Below are 20010 nucleotides of genomic sequence, written 5' to 3'. Positions count from 1 at the left end.
GAACAAGCTACATCTGGAATGAAACAACTGGTTTCCTATGTATGCATAGAATTAAATTTAAAATTTTAGAAGCATCTCCGGATCATAGTTAAATGATTAAATCTAAGATTTACAAGATAATTATCCGCCCTGTTGCACTGTATAGCACTGAATGCTGGGCAGCAAAAAAACAGGGACTGAAAGCTATTTCCATGCCATGGAAATGCAAATGCTCTGTTGGATATCGAGCATCTCCCTTCTTGACCACATCGCCATTTGACAGCACTTTGGTGTGGCACCAATTACAGAGAAGATGAGAGAAGGTCAACTCCACTGGTGTGGAAATGTCCAGAGAACAGCACCTTCCACTCTGGCCAAGACTGCCTACCAACTAGAAGACAATGGCCGGCAGCCTCGCAGGCATCCCAAACAGAGATGGCAAGAAACAGCTGACCATGCAAAGTGGTGTTCAATGATCCGAAACGCAGACCCTGCATCTGCGGGAATACGCTAGGAAGAAGAAGATCTCCAGATCATAATCACGTTTGGCTCCCAGACTGATAAGATTTCAAGATGTGGTTTAACAAATGATCCTATGCAAGCTCCTTCATCAAGAGCAGCAAGACAAACAAATGGTTCACAGAATAGCAATTGAAGAAAATAAGGAAAATTCCATCCTAATGAACGTTGGAATTTATTGGTTGCAGATGGGAAATGATTCAGTTGCTGAAATTCTTGGAAAGCCATCCCATTCTTCTTAATAAATAACTGTGCTTTAAAAAAGGAATTACATTTGGTTAAGAGATGCCAAAGAATGTCACATACAAGGACAATGAGTTGACTCTGAATCTGAAAAGGTGATTGGCTGAGTTAACAAGATTATGGCTGATCAAGAAATGAGTCCTTTCCCACTGAAAGAACCACCTCATAAATAATAGTCAGAAAACGGGGAACACAAGTAAACCATTTTACTATACTCATCTCTTGCTTGAGGGTTTCTTAAGGGCATCTAATAGGTCAAGGAAGACACAAAAACAGCTTGCTTTGGTGATCTGTTACTCTGCTCTAGTAGAGTTCTTACACTCAAATATCTACTCTGAAATCTCAATCATAACAAATGTTTTTTGAAAACAATCGTTCATTTAACACATGTAGTCTGAATCTATTAAGCTGTGAATCTAATATGATTTAGTGTCATACCTGGCTGAGGCTCATCTGAGATTGTGCATTGATTGATTAGAAAAAGGAAGGAAAGAAAGAAAGAAGTTAGAATTAATTTTAAATCAACATTGTCAGTAATCAATACCAACACTACTGCTGCCACTTGCAAATTTTGAGATTAAAATCAGATAAAAGTTAGAAATATTAAAAGAAATATTAAAGATTGGTTTAAATTTGATTTAAATTAAAAGCAACTACTGATTAAGTCCCAATCTTAAATTATAAACATAGCATGTTTTTAAACAAAAGGAACAGTAAAGCCTGAAGTGAAACATATCAAAGTTTAAAGTTATCTAAGTAAAAACCACATTCAAAAAAAGCATACTCAAACATAGGTGTTCACATTTGCAGCCTGTTAGCAACTTAACACGCAATCCAAAATAGCTACTATCTAAAAATAATGCTATTTCCAGCAATGAGAAAACTATATGCAATATTTTTTTATTTCAATTTGATGTAGTCATGAAAATCGTTGGGCTATAACCAGGGAAATTTGGATTCAAGTCCAACTATACAATTCAGCAGGTCCTTTGGGCCAGTCCCTTTCTCTCAGCTCCCCCTACCTCATGCATTTAGTGGGAGAATAAAAATGAGGAATGGCCTCATGAAACATATTTTAATAATCATAATCCTGGCCTTCCTCTGAGAAGTCAGAACTCTGTATGATATAGTTTTCTTTTTGCATGTTTACCAGGAACCTATGAGTGAAGCAATGATATTTAAGTGACTTTGTCAGATAGGTTTTGAAGACTTCCTTTGAACTGTACATTAAAAAATATATACTTACTGCACAGGGGTGATTCATCAGCTCCATTAGGGCAATCAGCAAGATTGTCACATACTTTGCTGAGATTTACACATATACTGTGACCTGGGCATTGCCACTGCCAGCTGGGGCATCGGAAAGGCTGGGTTGGACAGTCCCTCTCATCACTCCTATCCCGGCAATCATTGTCACCATCACAGACCCAAGCTTGGAAGATGCAGTTTCCATTATCACAGCGGAAAAAAGAAGGAGGACAGGTCCTAGGTGGACACCTGTGATGTTCATCAGAGCCATCCACGCAATCTGGGTGACCATCACATTCCCAGCTGGCTGGGATACAGTTGCCATCTGATTGACACTGGAATTCAGTCTGGTGGCACATCCCAGGAGGTCTTGTAGCTGGAAGTCACATTAAGGATGCAGAGATTATTCTGATTGTTATTAGTCAACCACCCTTCTTCCTCAGCAAACAAGTCAAAGGGTAACCAGACAATCAGGAATAAATATAAGTCTTGATCTTTAAGAAGCGCCAAAGCGATACTGCTAACAAAGTAATCTTCCTGTTGATCCCATCAAGGCAAAAAGCAAACAACAAGTTGATCCCATCAAGGCAAAAAGCAAACAACAAATTTTACCTGGAAGTATTAACAGCAAGGCCTATTTGTACATGTGGTAAAGCAAATATTATGTGTGGGGGTGGGTTCAATTTCAACAAAATAGCATTTAGAAAATCTTTGTATTTGTTAGGAATAACATGGTTACCTAACTTAGTTTGGGTAAAATAATATATATAAACTATGTTAGTGAGTTTAATTGTGTGTATCACTTTAACTGTAAAACATGTATTTTGGGTGCGGTTGTAAAATCACCATAAGAGGGAGCAAGAGAGCTCACTGTTTGCTGGCTTTTACTGGATTGCTGACAATGATGGATTGATGGTGATAACTGCGTGTTTTCCCTGCTATTGCTGAACGAAGAAAAGAGGTTTGATTTTCTTCATATCTCTACTGCAAAAAGAGATATATTACTGGACTGATTACTTGTAAGTTTACTGACCTCTTTTTCGACACTGGACTTTGCAAATGAATAATCCCCGGACGGACTGAACTAAGTGTATGATATATGGACTGTTTCACTATGCTATAACTCTTACTGGAATAAAAACTATTTAACTGGCACAGTGTATCTGTTTTACTGAGTGTAAACTACAACAACGTTTATCTCACATATTCTGCCTGCCTGCCTGACTGCCGTTGCACATTCTGCTAGGGTGTATATCCCTAACAGTATTCAAAGAACTAAACTCTATTTTTTTTAAATATAAAACTTACCCAGTAATTTACTGAATGGTTTAGTCATTCCATGGTATAGTATAGGGCTGCATCCAAGTGGATAAGAATATCTGCCACTCACTGAAGATACTTTCTGACTTTTCCTCTCCCAAGTGTCTGCCCCTTACATAGGATCAAAAGGATCTTTCAACCCTTTTGAACAGATGTCAAGAGTATACAAAGAGGTTTCAGGAGAAAGAGGCAAATTTTAATGCCTGTCTCTCTGTGTCTCTCTCTCTCTGTCTCTCTGTCTCTGTCTCTCTGTGTGTCTCTCTCTCTGTCTCTGTCTCTCTGTGTCTCTCTGTCTCTCTCTCTCTCTGTCTTGGTCTCTGTCTCTGTCTCTGTCTCTCTCTCTCCCTCGTGTGTGTGTGTGTGTGTGTGTGTGTGTGTGTGTGTGTTGCTTGCAGGTCATCTGTCTCTCTCTGTCTCTGTCTCTCTCTCTCTCTCTCTGTCTCTGTCTCTGTTCTCTGTCTCTGTCTCTGTCTCTCTCTTGTTGTGTGTGCATGTATGTGTATGTACCATACCTGCATTCTGAAATCAATATCCAAAAGACTTTAATTACTGGGCAATACGTTTTGAATGGCACTTGATCATTAATTATCTGTTGGAGGCAATATGCTGACACTGTAAACCGCTTAGAGAGGGCTGTAAAGCACTATGAAGTGGCATATTAATCTAAGGGCTATTGCTATTTCTGATATGAATTACTGATTTTTCTTTTTAAATTCATATGCAGAAGGGTATTCTTCAGAGGGAGGATATTTCTACTTGAAAACATTTTTATGGTTGCAATATGCAGCAAGAGATATCATAATTTGGGGGGGAAATGTAACCTAATATTTTACTACAGTTTTAAGAAAGAAATGCCTGCATATATTAAAATGCACACAGGCAGAATATGAGTATTAAGTATATTGAAATAATAATTATACTACCAACACTTTGTCATAATGAACTATTGTTATTTACTCTTTTCTACTATTGGCATTATTTTCAGTGGAGTTAATCTTTATTTTTAAACTTAGAATCTACTGTGCATGCCATTTCAATGGATGGGAAAAATTCTCATAAGGCGTTATTATACTTGTTTCTAAAAGTATAAATATATTTCCCAGAAGATGCATAACCACTAATCCCATGTCATGTTGTCACTAAGAAGATTACATTATGGTGCATAAATATCAGGTATTGCCACTATTTCTTCTTGGCTGGAGCAGTTGTTTCCAAGCCTTTTTCATAAAGTTCACTTCATTAATAATACGGAAATGGATTTCTTTATACTTACGACAACCAGCCTCATCAGAATGATCACTGCAGTCAAAAACACCATCGCACCGGTAATAGTTTCTAATACACTGGTTCCCACTTGCGCACTTAAACTCAGTGGAACTACAGTTGTAGACTACAGTAAAATAGAAAAGGACCATAAGAATTTTAAGCAAGTTGCTATTAGTCATACTACAGAATGAGAATGCGATAGAAAACAGTACAAAGAAATTTCTTTCTTTGTATCCAAAGGAAGAAGCTACACAGTTGGATCACTGCATCTGAAGTTCAAGAGCTTCAAAAGAGCTCTCACACATAGTGAAGAATTCTGAGTATAATTTCATTACCGTGTCAAAGCAATCCAACCGTACAATGTACAAACTTTATCTTTGCAGCACCTAATGATCCCAAAATCTTTTAACTAGACTGGAGACTGGAAGGAAATGGTCTATACTATACCCTTATCCAGTTTCAGGTGCACTGGAAAAATTAGGAAAATTCTGAGCATTGCCTTTCAATCTTTTTGACATCAAACAGGAGACAATAAATTTTCTGACTTTGGAGAGTAAAGGAATGCAGCAACAATAAAAGCCATGGTTTATTGTCTTATTGCAGACTATCTAAACACCGCAGGGTCAAGGGAAGACAGCATGGGGAAACTCTCAATGTCTGAACTATTTGTTCTTATAGCATTTAGTTTTATCTGCTAAGTTCTTATAAGTTTATTGTTTACACTGATAACATTGAATCAGCATAACTTGAAAACATAGAATACGATCGATCTGATACTTAACTGCAATCATGTTCATCTGCTCCATCCATGCAGTCCTGATCTCCATCACAAACATAAGACGGATCAATGCACCTGTGATCAGGACACTGAAACTGACCGAATTCACATGCATCTGTGAAGGCTATAAACACATTATTATTAACAAAAAGGTCCAATTTAATACAATGTCTTTCATACATGCACTCACAAATACCCACAAACATATACACAAAATATCACTTTTTTTCCAAATGGTCTAGAGAAAAATTAGAAAAACTGTGCCCTCCAACTTGTTTAAGACCCACAGCTCCTAAAAGCCCTGGCCATAGGCTGTATTGCTAAGAATTCTGAGACGTACAATACAAGCACAACCACCTGGATACAGCTTATGGAGTCCACCTCTTTCTTATACTTACTGCAGTTCTTTTCATCCGACCCGTCACCACAATCATTATCAGTATCACAAAGCCAGAGTTTGGGAATGCATTTGCTGTTATCACAAGTGAACAAGCTTGTGGGACATGTTGTTGAGCCCTGTGTAGGGCAATGAAGTTCATCACTATTGTCCAGGCAGTCATTATGCTTATCACATCGCCACCGGGAGGGAATGCACTGGCCATTTCTACAGGTGAAGGCTGATGTAGCACAAGAATTATCTGAACAAAAAAAATAAGTAAATGAGTATGGAGAGCTTTCTACAATGTGCTATGACTTTCAAACAGACTAATAACTACCAATGATTGTTTCCACCATTATAAAAGAAGAAAAACAACCCATTAAATCTCCCTGGATTATATGAGGACCACTTCATAAACTCAGTGCAAATTTTAACGTAGAGATTATAAATATCTATGAATCATGGTGTTGCCCAAAATTACCAGGATTATCTATGTGTGCATCACTTTGTAATGTACAACTTTTGTGATGAAACACATCCCTGGCATGCAAAGGCATTCAAAATATGCATTAAAATGTATAAAACTGGTATTATTATTATTATTATTATTATTATTATTATTATTATTATTATTATTATTATTATTATTATTATTATTATTAAATACTGGTAACATCATGAGAGAAAAAAATCTAGAATCCATAAAATTTTGCTGAACATATAATAGGCAGGTGTCTGTTCTGGAAGAAACTTGAATTTCAGAAATATTTCAAATAATTATGCCCTTTAAAGCCTATGGACTAATACTTAGAATTTATAGCACAAACTTGAGGAAATGCAAGATAGAAATGTTTGGTGTAAGTAACATCAAGCTAAAATTTTGTTCAGTAAAAATACAGTAGTTTTAAAATGTGAAATCACTGAGAAATGTCCACAGGGCATTAATCTCTGTTCATAAACTCAAGCCCAGCCCATTAAGAAGACAATAGAGACAATTAGAAACAAAATATTTAAATTGCAATACCACTTAAGACTTATATACCTCTTCACAGTGCTTTACAGCCCTCTCTAAGTGGTTTACAGAGTCAGCATATGGCCCCCAACAATCTGGGCCCTCATTTTACCCACCTGAGAAGGATGGAAGGCTGAGTCAATCTTGAGCCTGGTGAGATTTGAACTGCCAAATTGCAGGCAGCTGGCTGTCAGCAGAAGTAGTCTGCAGTACTGCATTCTAACCACTGTGTCACCACGACTCAATATATCCTACTCATGAATGAGATCTGTCATAATTTTTCATCTTTGCACTCTTATAATTCTTATAATTCTCAACATCACGATGTCAGAAGGTGGGCATTTGATAAACTATTGTTTTCGTCATTTGTTTATGTATTCAAGAATATCAATGCTTTTCAGACATGGATACTCATCACATTTTTGAACAATATCATTTTTGGATCTGTAAGCAACACTTACTTAAGGATCCACAGTTTTGTTCATCAGTATTGTCATGGCAGTCATCCACACCATCACACCGATAGAACCTGGGAACGCATCGGCCGTTGCCACAAGAAAAAGAGTAAGAACCACATTGTAAAGTGGGGGGCTCGTTGGATGGATCTTCCACACAGGTGATCTGATTGGAACTCAGCTTCATTCCATAAGGGCAGCCACAAACCCTCTGAAAATTGGGAACTGGGAAACAGAAATGGCTGCAGTCCCCATTAGGATTCGTTGCTCTGTTGCAGTAGTTGGAGCCTTCAAAAATACCATGAAAAATAAATATCCAAATGTGAAAGATCAGAATTACAATTTATTTGTTATGGATTATTTCAGCTGCATACACACATATCCCCCAGCCCCCTCCTCAACATACATACATACATACCAGGGCCGTCCTAACAGCATTATGGGCCCTGGGCAAAGCAGTGTACCCCTATGACAACTACTCACAGGAATAAAAAAGTAAATGGTCGATAAAATTAAACATATATTTATTTTGTTGGCACTTCCAACAAAATTGGTGTTGAAACATTAAAAACATGCTGTCCAGCAACAACTAATCAACATGATAAACATTGGAACAATACACAAGGCTTGAAAAACCCAATCATACTCAGTAAGCCATACAGTTGCTGTATTTATATGATACAAGGTGCGTTGAAGGGTTAACATACACAAATTAGTATGGGGCCCCTGTGCTTGTAGGGCCCATGGTCAAGTGCTCATCAGGCCCATGCATTAAGACAGCCCTAATATAAACATACATAACTTCTTTCATTCATTCATTTCTTACTGGAGAAGAAAGCAAGCAGGGTATGGGGGGAGGAAATGAAAGTATAGCGCAACCAAAATTAAAGGCCTTTGAGGTTCACTTTTTTCAAATAGAGGTTGATATACATTCTTAAGGAGGCCATGCTACACACGCTGATGTAGCATTGTGTACTTTAATTGGAGAGAAAGTTTCACCACACATAGTCAGACTTTCTATTGGATCATTACATTATTTTACTCTCTACCATTTAAATTACTGGTGTTAAAAAATTAAAGCAGAAATTCATTATTCGGCTTTTTGTGGAATCAATAATTTATTCATGCTTAAAGATGTGACTGTAGTGGCTAGAATAAAATCAAATTCAGCTTTTTCTGCTTCTAGATTCTAGAGGATTATAAGATCCTAGAAGCAAGAAAAAGTAACACTATTAACCTTCAGAATTCATATCATTTTTCCAATAATTAAAAAAAACAAGAAGTGGCATTCTGTTTCAGTCCCCTATATTAGCCTTTATTTAGTTCTGTTTTGAGCAGTAACATCTGTACTAAATTGGATAGAATCATCATTGAATAAGATTTTTTGCTTTATTAATAGTTCTATCAGTGTGCAATAAATACAAAGACTTACACACTAGATTAAAATGTAGCAAAGTTGACTGTCTCAGAATTAAGAACACATAATTCTTGACCTGTTTAAAAACCTTAACCAAAACTGAACATAATTCTGCAAACTTTAATATGCAATCATGTTATCAAAAAGGATACAGGTAGTCCTCAATTTACAACAGTTTCATTTAGTGACCGTTGAAAATTACGACACTGAAAATAGTGACTTAGGACTGTTTTTTACAGTTATGACCTTTGCAGCATCCCCAAAATTCAAATGCTTGGCACCTGGTTCATATTTATGACTATTGCTGAGTCCCCAGGTCATATGATCACTTTTTGTGACCTGATAAGCAAAGTCAATGGGGAAGCCAGATTCACTTCACAACTTGGTTACTAACTTATCAACTGCAGTGATTCACTTAACAACTGTGGCAAGAAAGGTCACAAAATGAAATGGGGCAAAACTCACTTAACAAATGTCTCACTTAACAACATAAATTTTGGGCTCCATATTTGTAAGTCGAGGACTACCTGCAATTTTATAGATACAGATTTATTCATATATACTTATTCTGTGTGACAAATAAGCCTACCTATTTGAGAGTGAGCATTGTATGCTTTCACGTGCATTATGTTACTGATTCCTCTCCTGATAACAACCATTTCTCCCCCATCAGACTTTCGAACTCGAACTATTCCACCAAGTCTCCAATCTGTAAAGTATGCATAACCTGCAACCCCAACAAAACAAAAAAATATTATTATTCTGCTTGAAGGACAGAAGTATCCATTTGTTTAAGGAAGGAAAACTAGGAATAACCAACTTCTGCATGGCCACAGTCATTTTCCTTTAGACTGTTTTTTTTTCAGCCACATGGACTGCAGTGGAAAAATAGGAATATTATATCACCCTAGAAATGGGATTTTTTTACCCAATGTTATCCTACTTTGGCATATGAGAAGAGAGTTAGACATTAGTTGGTTTCCCATTAGTTTCACAAGGAATTGAAGACTTGAAAGTACTCTTTACTAGAGATGTAAAAGAAATTTGGTGATCTTTTTTCAGTGAAAGGACATTGTTAGGAATATGAGTCACCTAACAGCTATTTGGGTTAGAAATATATAAACCAGGATAAACATTTTAAAACTGTATCTTTAAGAAAATGCAAAACTGTAGTTGGGTGTGGTTTCTCAAACGGCCATAAGATGGAGCCAGAAACCTGGGTTGTTTTAGTCTTAGTCTGAGTCTCAGAAGAGAATGTGAGTGTATCTCTGTTTCCTTCTGTTGGAAAGTATTGTCGTTGCTCCATTTCTTCTAATTGACTGATATTACTGGATTTAATGTAAGTCTGTTACTGAACTGTTTTTGACACTGGACTTTGATATTTGGATTATCCCTGGATTGAAAACTGACTGATTTACTTGTAAATGACTTTGGATTGCTTATTTGGACTTTGCTTAAACCTTTCTGGAACTAAAAACCTACATTTACTGTACAGTGTATCTGTGTACTGTGTGTGTATTATTCAAACACTTCTCTCAAATACGTCTCCCTGTATGCGCTCATTCTCCTAACGGGGAATTACCTCAACAGACATGATGCATCAAACAATGGCCCAAAACAGACACATAATTTATGAACTTTCCTAATATCTGTCCTAAACTGCATGTTTTTAAGGAAATTGCATTTTAAAGAGTATACATTTAAGAATCTGTCTGTCTATTTGTCTGTCTGTCTACCTACCGAAGGATTGCTTATATCAGTGGGCAATCATGTATATTAATATACATTACAGAAGGTTATATGTTAAAAAAATTCCATATATAGTTTGTTTTTTCTAGTAAAAATGATATAATAAATATTTGCATGTATATCTTCCATATCAATTCCAACTGCTCCTTGTACGGATAATAATGAACCCGATCTTTAAAGTATTGCAATTTATAGTCTCATGAAAACTGTTGTGTAGTGAAAAAAAATGAGAATTGGAAAGTGTCTGAGTTTTCCTATTTTCATGTCATACTCACCTCCAAAGATAGTGAGACCAAATGGATGTGTCATCTGACTAATGCGTTCAAGTGACCTTCTATTTAACCCATCAAAAGTACTGTACTCAATTTTATCAAAGAAGGCATCCACCCAATAAAGCCTTAAGGAACTGGAAGAAAAGATAATATTTATTGAAATGTCATCCACACGTCTCACCAAATTGGTCTAGGATTAAAAATGCACCAAATTCATTCCCAGCCAATCTTTGTTAATCTTAAAGAAGGTTAAAAAAAAGGTCGGAAACCAGATTGCATTAAATGTTCTTCATAAACCATTGTTTTCTATTCTCCAACAGCTAGCTCTCTAGTAGCCAAGTTAGCTGGTTTGGAAAAGTCTGGGGGTTTTTTGATTTGTTTGTTTAAAGGATTTTTTTTCTGAGAAGTACACCCATACAGGGAGCAGATTCAGAGGTAGTATTCAGCAGGTTCTGACCGGTTCTGGAGAACCGGTAGCAGAAATTTTGAGTAGTTCGGAGAACCGGCAAATACCACCTCTGACTGGAGATTTTACAGTATCCGTCCCCTGCCATGCCCACCAAGCCACGCCCACAGAACCGGTAGCAAAAAAAATTTGAATCCCACCACTGAGCAGATTAGCATGATTTCTGTAGAGGCAAGAAAATTGGAATAGACAATTATGCCCCAAGATTACATTTTTGGATCAGCAACGTGCTTTTTACAATCAGCTTGATTTAAAATGTCCCCCCCCCCCCCTTTTTAAAAAAAACTGGGCTAAATTAAAGTATAACCTGATTGTGCGGTATTGGGTTTTGGAAATTTTTCCCTGCTCGTTTTAAGTTTTTCAGTTCTACACAAAAATAATTGGCTGCCTTCAAACAGAACTATAACAATCTAATTGTATTTGCTATTTGTAGTGTCCAGGTATTGAACATCTCCTCAAAAAAGGCTTAATTGATTTTTTTTTTCCGAACCTCCAATCAATAGCTAAGCCATTAGGCCATCCTAGTGTCGTGTTTACAATTGGTGAGGCATGGGAGCCATCACTCCAGGCTCTCATGATCTTAGCAGGGCGGAACCAATCTGTCCAAAATATGTATCTGAAAGAGAAAGGGAAATGCATTAGAATTGCAGATAATACTGCAAATATTGGTATTCTTCTTGCAAAAAATATAAATAAAGTTTTTTGATATATATGCCCAATTCCCTAAAACAAAAGCTATCGCCTAGCACCTTTTATATTTTAGCTTTGCTTGCACAGCTTCTTTACATTCAGCTTTTTTATAGGACACAGTTTAGACCACGGGTGTCAAACTTGTAGCATCACGTTGCTGTCACGTGACAGTTTGCAATGCTTTTCCCATTCGTAGAGCTGGGGTGGGCGTGGCCTGCGCATTGGACTGCCAGTTTGACACCCCTGTTTTAGACACTTAACAAATATTTTAAATTGGCTTGTATGTTTTATATTTAAGTTCCCACGCAAGACATTATTTTGTCCTTACGTCTATGGTTATAATTATTAAAATGTAACTGAAACGTTACTTAATAAGTAATTGCAATCTTACTGAACACACAAACCATATTCACGCATTGATACACTTTAAAAAGTCCTGAAACATCTCTTCAGAGTTACTTCTAATATTTTTGCTATTGATTAAGCAAATTCCACTTATTGCTATGAGTTTGAATATCCCTCCCCCATCCATTAATTAGCAAACGTAAACAGTCTTTGGTTGGACTGATTTACACTCCCTTCTGAGAAAGAAGAGCAGAAAAGAGGGAGAAAGAAAAAGAAAATCCCTTTCAATTAAAAAAAAAACCCTGTCTTCTAACCGAGAATGAGAGAAAAATTTCCCCGAGTAACTAACATTAGGAGGCGGTAAGTTTCTCATGAAATCTGCCTGCCCAACCAATGAGAATAAAACCTGAAGAGATTTTGCTTTCTGAAATCACTCTCAAAACTGTGCCTTAGAGCTTAGGTAAGTGAAATGCACACTCATATTCTTCTGTAGGAACTATTCATGCTGATAACAAGGCAACGATAACAGCACTTCTTTTGAAGCAATAAGCTATTTTGCAGCCTGGGGAAGAAAACCACAGAACAAACATGTCTTGGTTTTTACAGATAAAGTTGCTGAATGGCCCCTTTTGTGCTGATTTTGTACCACTTAGTGTTTTGCGCTGGATTATGGAACTGGTGCCAGAAGAACAGGTGATGAGGGATAGGGAGGAGCATAAACAGAAGAAGGGTTTTTAAGAAGGGAGAAGAGAGGCTCTTGAGCTTGAATGTTAAGGAAGGTCCAGAAAACACAGAATTTGCAAGAAAATTCAGAATTTTCAAGTTTTCAAGAAAACACACGGCAGCAAACAGAAGCCAACTGACAGGTTCTAAAATATCATCTGACAGAACCTGCTGGAAAATGAGTCATGAGAACCCTCAAAGATACACCATCTATGCACCACCTAATGGTTTCATCAAAACCATTGAACGTGGTTCTCATAGCCTCCCATTTGTTGCTTCCAAAGTGCATACATGAAAATAACTGAAAGGAGTATTCCTAAACCAATGGGAAATAGTCACATTAACTGCACTTTAATTCCATATTAAATCAGATATAGCTTTTGTCCAGACCAACTCTGTTTTTGCTTTTTCTTGGGCCCATGAAAAGCTGCATTTTTCTGTCCTACAGAATTCAGTGGGAGAAAATAATGTGTTTGAATATTCACTTTAACAGCCCGCATTTTAAAAAAAACAAAACCAATGCATTAAGTAGAAACATTTCTCAGACAGTGAGGTTTTGAATGGGAAGTTTCAGCTAAATGTTTAGTCACCTTCATTCAGAAGAGATAATATAACAGGAAGTCTGTATTGTGTTGTATTTTTGAACACTATATTTGATTTTGACTCACCCAATAACTGGATGAACTACAATTGATCGAGGATTATTCAGATTTTGAAGAATAGCTCGTCTTGATTTATCAGCCAGCTTCATAACGCTAATACTCCGATATCGAGAGTCTGTCCAGTAGATATTCTTTGAGATCCAGTCAAAAGCCAAATCTTCAACTCCTTCCACTCTGTTGGCTGCAAGGATTTCCCTACCTGATATTTAGGAAAGAGCAATGTACCAAAACTGGAAGGAGTGTGGCTTCCACACTTTCATTTTTAAGGTCAAATTTAATATAATAAATTATAAGCACTATATCTCAATGAAACAGCTTTCTCTACAGCAAAGTTTAGGATGAGTTTAGCATTAAATCACAGAGAATTGCAACCAGCAGATTAAACAGACTGGAGAGGTCAATAATAGAGTTCCCTATAAGGCAGATTCCAATTATAAACAGCATACCTAAAAGGACACACTTTTCAAAACTGCCTTGATAAATCACTTCATTCTCCCTTTCCCCCTTTTCCCAATCTTGTTCAACATCGATTCAACTCAGTGGCTTTAACTTATGGTTCAGAGAGTGAAACAGTCTGTGGAATGCTAGAACTTTTCCATTTTTTTTCCTATATAGTCATTACAAATGTGACCCAATGGTTTTAGAAAGTAAAACTTCTAGAACAGGAAGGATATCCTGGTCTATTTATTTATTAGATTTTTATCCTGCATTTCTTACTTTATAAATGGCGAACATACATAACATACTTATTTTCCAACTCCTATGGACCAACCCTATACTCCAGGGGCGTCAAATTCACATCATGGTAGCATCATGTGATATATCGGGACTTTTTTCCCCCTTCGCGAAACTGGGCATGGCCAGTGTGTGACACATCCAGCCCATGGGCCAGGAGTTTGACAGCCCTGCTATTCTCAATGTTATTCCTTCATGGAACTTTTGCACACACTGATGCACAGAATATGCCAACCACAAATGCTCTGCTTGCCTCTTAGCATGATGTATAAAATCAGCCACTATAAATTGTAAATCCTGGCTTACATTTTAGTGACGCATATGGACCCAAATAAGGATGACGAGAACATAACATTGTGTGATGTGCAAACGTAACGTAATCAGCAAACCCATTTTTAAAACAAGATCAGCCAAACCATGGATTTAATATAGAAATGGATTTTCAACTGTTGTGAAATATAATGACATTGTTATTTATTCTGGTTTTTTTTCAAGAGAAGGAAATATTACCTGTGCCATCAATTTTTTGTTTATAGATTATATCTTTAGTGGTGTCTGAATAAAATATAGTGTCCTCTTGGGCACAAAAGTCAATTCCAACAAAGTAAGAAGAACTTCCTGATACAGGAATTATTACATCTTCCTGAGTGGAAAGATTGAATGGGATTCCACGCACGGAGAACTGGGAGGAAAAGAGCAGAAACTGCTGCACAGCTGTGAGAGAGAAAAAAAGAGTTTATTTTAAGATTGCAGCAAACTTAAAATTGTTTTTTTTTTTACCTGTCTTAAAAACAGGAAAATTATAAAACTACAAAAAGCAACTATTAATGTGAAAGTACCATGCTGGAAGAGAAAATCAGTTAAAAATTAAAGAAGAGGGCAATTATAACTAAATACATAGAGAAGAGTCAAAGTACTAAGAGACTGGAAGACATGTAGTGCAGAAAATTATTTCAGTACCTGGTCACTGATAATGTACTGTATGTGCCTATTAGGTTCTTTGGCCCCAAGATCAAATTCAAACCCTTCCAAGCAAGAATCTCCCAGGATTTATATTAGCAACATTAGAGGTGAAAGGGGTGAGTTTATAGAAATTTCACTAACTGAGTTGATTCTCATTTGGAACCAAAATTATATTAGTATGGGGAGCTTTTAAGATTTTGGTTTTGTGTTTTTGTTTTAAACTAGCCTTTCTGGATCCAGCAAAACAGCAGTCTTTTTTTATTTTTTGTGCTGGTAATGGTGAAACCTGCATTTAAATATAACCTTTACTATAACTTCAATAATGGAAATAAATGTAATAGAAAATAAGAGATATAGTCAGTTATGAAACCTTAGCTACTACATATTGACTCATCTACTCGATGAAGTACCTCTGAAACCAATCAACTAACTTTATTAGATTAAATCCCAGGAAAAACATGTCTAAAGGTCACTTGGATTTTATTATCTCCTTCTTAGCCTTTCTGAGATATTAGGATATGAATGAGGCAAGTATTTGGAGTAGACATCTTTCAAATTCAAAAGCAAAATTATATTTGAGAAAGAACGTGAGCATTCACATGCACTAGTTTGAAGGTTCTAAAAGGTTTAGACAAGTTCATCACCATCTGACAATAGAACGCTCTTCAAAAACCAGGAAGAAAAGCAGTTAATATGATTGATTATATCATATGAGTGATTATACGTGGAAATTCTGTGCAACATGTGTCCGTGGCAGTACCTACCAATGCAGCGTCGTCCATCAGCGTGTAAGTCAAACCCCAACATGCATTTGCAACGATAGCCTAGACCATCATTGTCAGTTCTGTGACTGAGAACACAAATCTGTTCACATCCACCATTATTAACACCACAAGGATTTCTTACTGGAAGACAATATATTTAATAAGTTTAGCATATGACGTCAGATGTATGCAAAGTTTTTTTTAATTTTGCTGACATTTCTCATGTATACATCCACTTCTCATTTAGCAACTACTTCAGTCAGTGGCCATTTGTAAATACAATGATTATAAATGGTGGTAAAAAAAATCATTTTCTGACCCATGTGTACATTCACAACCAAATTTTACGCAACTGACAATGCATGCTGGAGTGATAGTAACATTGGCGTACCAATGGAACTTTATCTAAATGAGATCAATGATCTTCACAAGATATCACTCTATCTCTCAGTTATGTGTACATTTAGCAATTACTCCCCGTAATGATCTGATCACTGAAATTGAACTTGGTTGCTAAATTAGGAATGGGTGTATAGACCAAAAATGTTATAAGCTACCTTTGAAAGTCTGTTAAAATGGATTTTGTATCTGCAATTCCCATTAAAACCATATATACCAGTCCACGTACAGTTACTGTATACATACTCATTTCATTGTAAATACAGCAGTTGTGGTATGCTACTGGTTTGGACTGGTTCAACTGAACCGGTAGTGTAAAAAAAACCCAAAAAACGCCTCAGATCAGCTGAGAGGAGGAAAAAAAGCTCATCAGCTGAGAGGATAAAAGACTGAAAAGCACATGAGTGGGTGGAAGGGTCGCTCCTAGCTTTTCGTTTCTTCATCCTCTCAGGTGATTGGCTTGTTGGGGGTGGGGTGCGCGTTAGGGGCATGCGCACATGCCTACGATTACCCACCGAACCAGAGCAACTAAGGTAGGATCCCACTACTGAAATACAGCCTATTGGCTTAAATAGATTTTCTCACTGGTATATTGTGGAGGTGCTGGGATTTTGACAGTACGGACTGGGAATTACTCCACATTCAGCTGTTGCTTATTCATTGCTTTGGCTACTGAGTTAATAGGAATCCAATTCTAACCATTCTGTCTCTCTTTTACAAATTGACAGCATTGGCCATCCTTTCAAGATATCCTTGTGCTCAGCATAAGAGGGTTTTTTTGTAAACATGTCAATCCTTCAAATATATGGAAGAAAAATGCAAATTTTTCCCAAGGAACTATTTTCTGTTTGGAATGTAGTTTCATTATCAATGTCTGCTGAAGCCAAAATTTATTTATTTTCATTTATTTATTTGATTTGTCAATCACTTACAATGCAAATTAGCATATTCAGTCATTGAAATCTCATTGTTTTCAATGAGGACAAATTAATAAAAGTAAATGCATTTACACTGGGCAGGGATGGGCAACCTGCAGCTTAAGAGATATCTCTGACCTTGGGCTAATTTGAAAAATCCTAGGCAGGGATCCACTTAGAGTCTTAGACCATTAGTTAGAGCTATTTGCTGGGTATGAATCAAGGAGAGAGGAAGAGAAGAAACAACAGAGAAGAAAAAATCAGAAAAGCATCTGACATTTTCCCTTCTGGCCTCACTAGTGCATTGACAGCACAGTTATCTTTAATGTGCTTTCTAACAGTTAAGCCACAATAAGAACTGTGTAATACCTCTTTCAGTAATCCTATGTCATCTGACTTACCATGTGGTTGTCGGAAAGCATGATAAATTGTCACTCCGTAGGGACGCAAGGAAGACTGAAAAATCACTTGTGGGTTAGAATCTGCAAATCTATTGGCTTTCATCACTGCCATTTTTGTCCAATCAGTAAAATACACAGAATGTTCAAAAAGACTTATTCCGTAGGGATGTGGAATCAGTGAGCCCCCATGGGCAACAGTTTTCCTGTTAAATGTATATTCTTTTTAGAAATACTGAAAGTAATAGTTTACAGGCTACAAATATTTCATCGTGGTTTACTCCTATGAAAAAGACTATGTAAAGGTCATAGCAACGGTAATTATAAACAAAGGATAGCTCCAACCAAGAAGAAAAATCAATAAGGAATAAAAAAATATTTGAATCATGGTAACCAAAGATGCAAGGAACAAATGTTCAGAGGGGAACATGGGTAGTTTAACATTCAGTTCTGTTTTTAAAAAGGGGGGGAAACTAAAAACATTAACAAAAGGAATTTCATTCTGGTTTTCTTGAGGAAAAGTTGCCTTCATGCAATATACATTATTTTATCTTGCGGAAAGGCAATCCTATTTGCATTCTTTTTCTTAAAGGCCAGAAACGGCCTTGGAAAGTGCAGATTAAAAAGGAAAACAAAGATAGCAATAAAAGGCTTAAAGGTTTTCTCCTACAAAAAAAAATTGCACTGAGTATGATGCAATGTAAGAAACAATACCTACCATAGGGAGACCTTCCCTGTGCTTGCCTATTAGGGTAGGGACAGTATTAAGGTCCAGAAATTCTTCTCCTTTCTTATCAATAGTATGCAAATCTTTGTAAGCAATATGATAATGTTCTTTTCTGCTGCTATCCATTTAGTATCAGCATAGAAAAGGCATTCTTCTTCTCCTTTATTTGGCACTCAGATTAGTGCATGCAACAAGGAGTCCTTGCCACCTTCCATTAATTAGATTATTTCTGACCAAATTCAGAGGCTGAAGGATAGGAATTAAAATCTCAATCCCATACAAGTCTTAACAGCACTTAAAGTAGGCAATTCATGACAAAGTAGCAAAATGTCTGTGGAGATTTCTCAGTCATCCAGGTCATTGTTGTCCCAAAGGTGCTTTTTCCAAGAGGCAACTGGACTTTCTTGTTTTTCTTTGAAGACGCTGAAGAAGTCCAGTTGCCTCTTGAAAAAAGCACCTTTGGGACACGACAGAGTCTTTTTTAGTCTGATGCAGCTTGTTTATTTAAAAAACGTATAGAAGCAAAAGTAAATGACCTGCTTTGCATCTTATTAAGATCTTGTCTTACCTCTGTAGCCCATCATAGGTCACCGTTTCAATATAATCATATCGGCTGTCTACCCAGTAGAGTCTCTTTGATATAATATCCAAAGTTATCCCAGCTGGCCATCCCAATTTTGTTTTAACCAAGTCCAGACGATTTGTTCCATCCATAAAGGCTCTTTCTACTTTAGGATCACCTGAAAGACTATCCCAATCTGAGAAAAACAAATAACTGTAAAAGAAAGAGAAAAGAGAATAAGAACTGTTCTAATGTCCCTTCAATCTTTAGATAAATGATACAAAGATCTGGTTTACACAAACAGTAAGCAGAAATATAGTTTGTCTGGATTGGGCTTAGCGTGAATCCAGCCAGCTGTGGTTTATACAATTTGGCTATGCTGGAACAAATTGCTACAGTATTTAGCATCAAGTGGGAATCTAGCTGAAGAATTCTGTGGTACTTTAAAGACTGAAACACCTATTGTGGCATTACATTTTCATGCATAAAAATCCATTACAGTAGGTGCAGAAGGTACCATCCTATTGGCAGATACACTTCATGAATTCTTACTAGCTGACATATAGAATTGCAGCCATTATCATGCAAAGTTTTCTGCTGAGGTATCCACAATGAGGTTTTATATGCTTCAGATCACTTCACATTTCACTGAACTATATTCTGCATATATTAGACTGTTGTTTATACTAAAAGTTCTCTATGAGGCACATAAATCAATAAAATCATAATAAATAGAAAATCAGATAATTTAACACTTAGAAGCAAAAAGAAGGCACTAAAACACTTCTTAAAATTCCCAGGTTTAGAAAATAAATATCCCAAATTCAAATATCAGCAGTGAAGAAATAAATGAAAGATATAACGCTCCAAGCAGGTAACAAGATAGAAGTAATTTGTTACAAAAAGCAAACTCTGGAGAGATCTCAAAAAAGATATTACAGAGATTTCAAGTTATATTCCAGATCATATTTTATACAGTTTGAAACTAATTATCTTTATGTCCAGTTCAAAAAATATGAAAG

At 36.6% G+C, this 20010-nt stretch overlaps 1 protein-coding gene across 2 annotated transcripts in view; it reads right to left on the bottom strand.

The window, feature by feature from the left end:
• The window catches only part of LRP2 (LDL receptor related protein 2), a 144667-nt gene that overhangs the window by 77805 nt on the left and 46852 nt on the right, over window positions 1-20010 (bottom strand). For both annotated transcript variants that reach the window (XM_087949765.1, XM_087949766.1), the window contains exons 13-25: window positions 18995-19201; window positions 17703-17905; window positions 15986-16126; window positions 14769-14972; window positions 13530-13722; window positions 11594-11719; window positions 10641-10771; window positions 9206-9343; window positions 7206-7487; window positions 5752-5991; window positions 5358-5477; window positions 4583-4699; window positions 1988-2365 (exon numbers count right to left, since the gene is read on the bottom strand). In XM_087949765.1, coding sequence (XP_087805891.1) covers window positions 1988-2365; window positions 4583-4699; window positions 5358-5477; window positions 5752-5991; window positions 7206-7487; window positions 9206-9343; window positions 10641-10771; window positions 11594-11719; window positions 13530-13722; window positions 14769-14972; window positions 15986-16126; window positions 17703-17905; window positions 18995-19201 — 2480 coding nt within the window. The remainder of the gene's footprint in view (window positions 1-1987; window positions 2366-4582; window positions 4700-5357; window positions 5478-5751; window positions 5992-7205; window positions 7488-9205; window positions 9344-10640; window positions 10772-11593; window positions 11720-13529; window positions 13723-14768; window positions 14973-15985; window positions 16127-17702; window positions 17906-18994; window positions 19202-20010) is intronic.

Source organism: Notechis scutatus, chromosome 1, assembly GCF_049901735.1.
Source record: "Notechis scutatus isolate UNSWTSFEM ecotype Mainland chromosome 1, rNotScu1.2, whole genome shotgun sequence".
Classification (NCBI taxonomy): domain Eukaryota; kingdom Metazoa; phylum Chordata; class Lepidosauria; order Squamata; family Elapidae; genus Notechis; species Notechis scutatus.
Note: the sequence above shows the minus strand (reverse complement) of the source record. Positions and strands in the feature narration are given on the sequence as shown.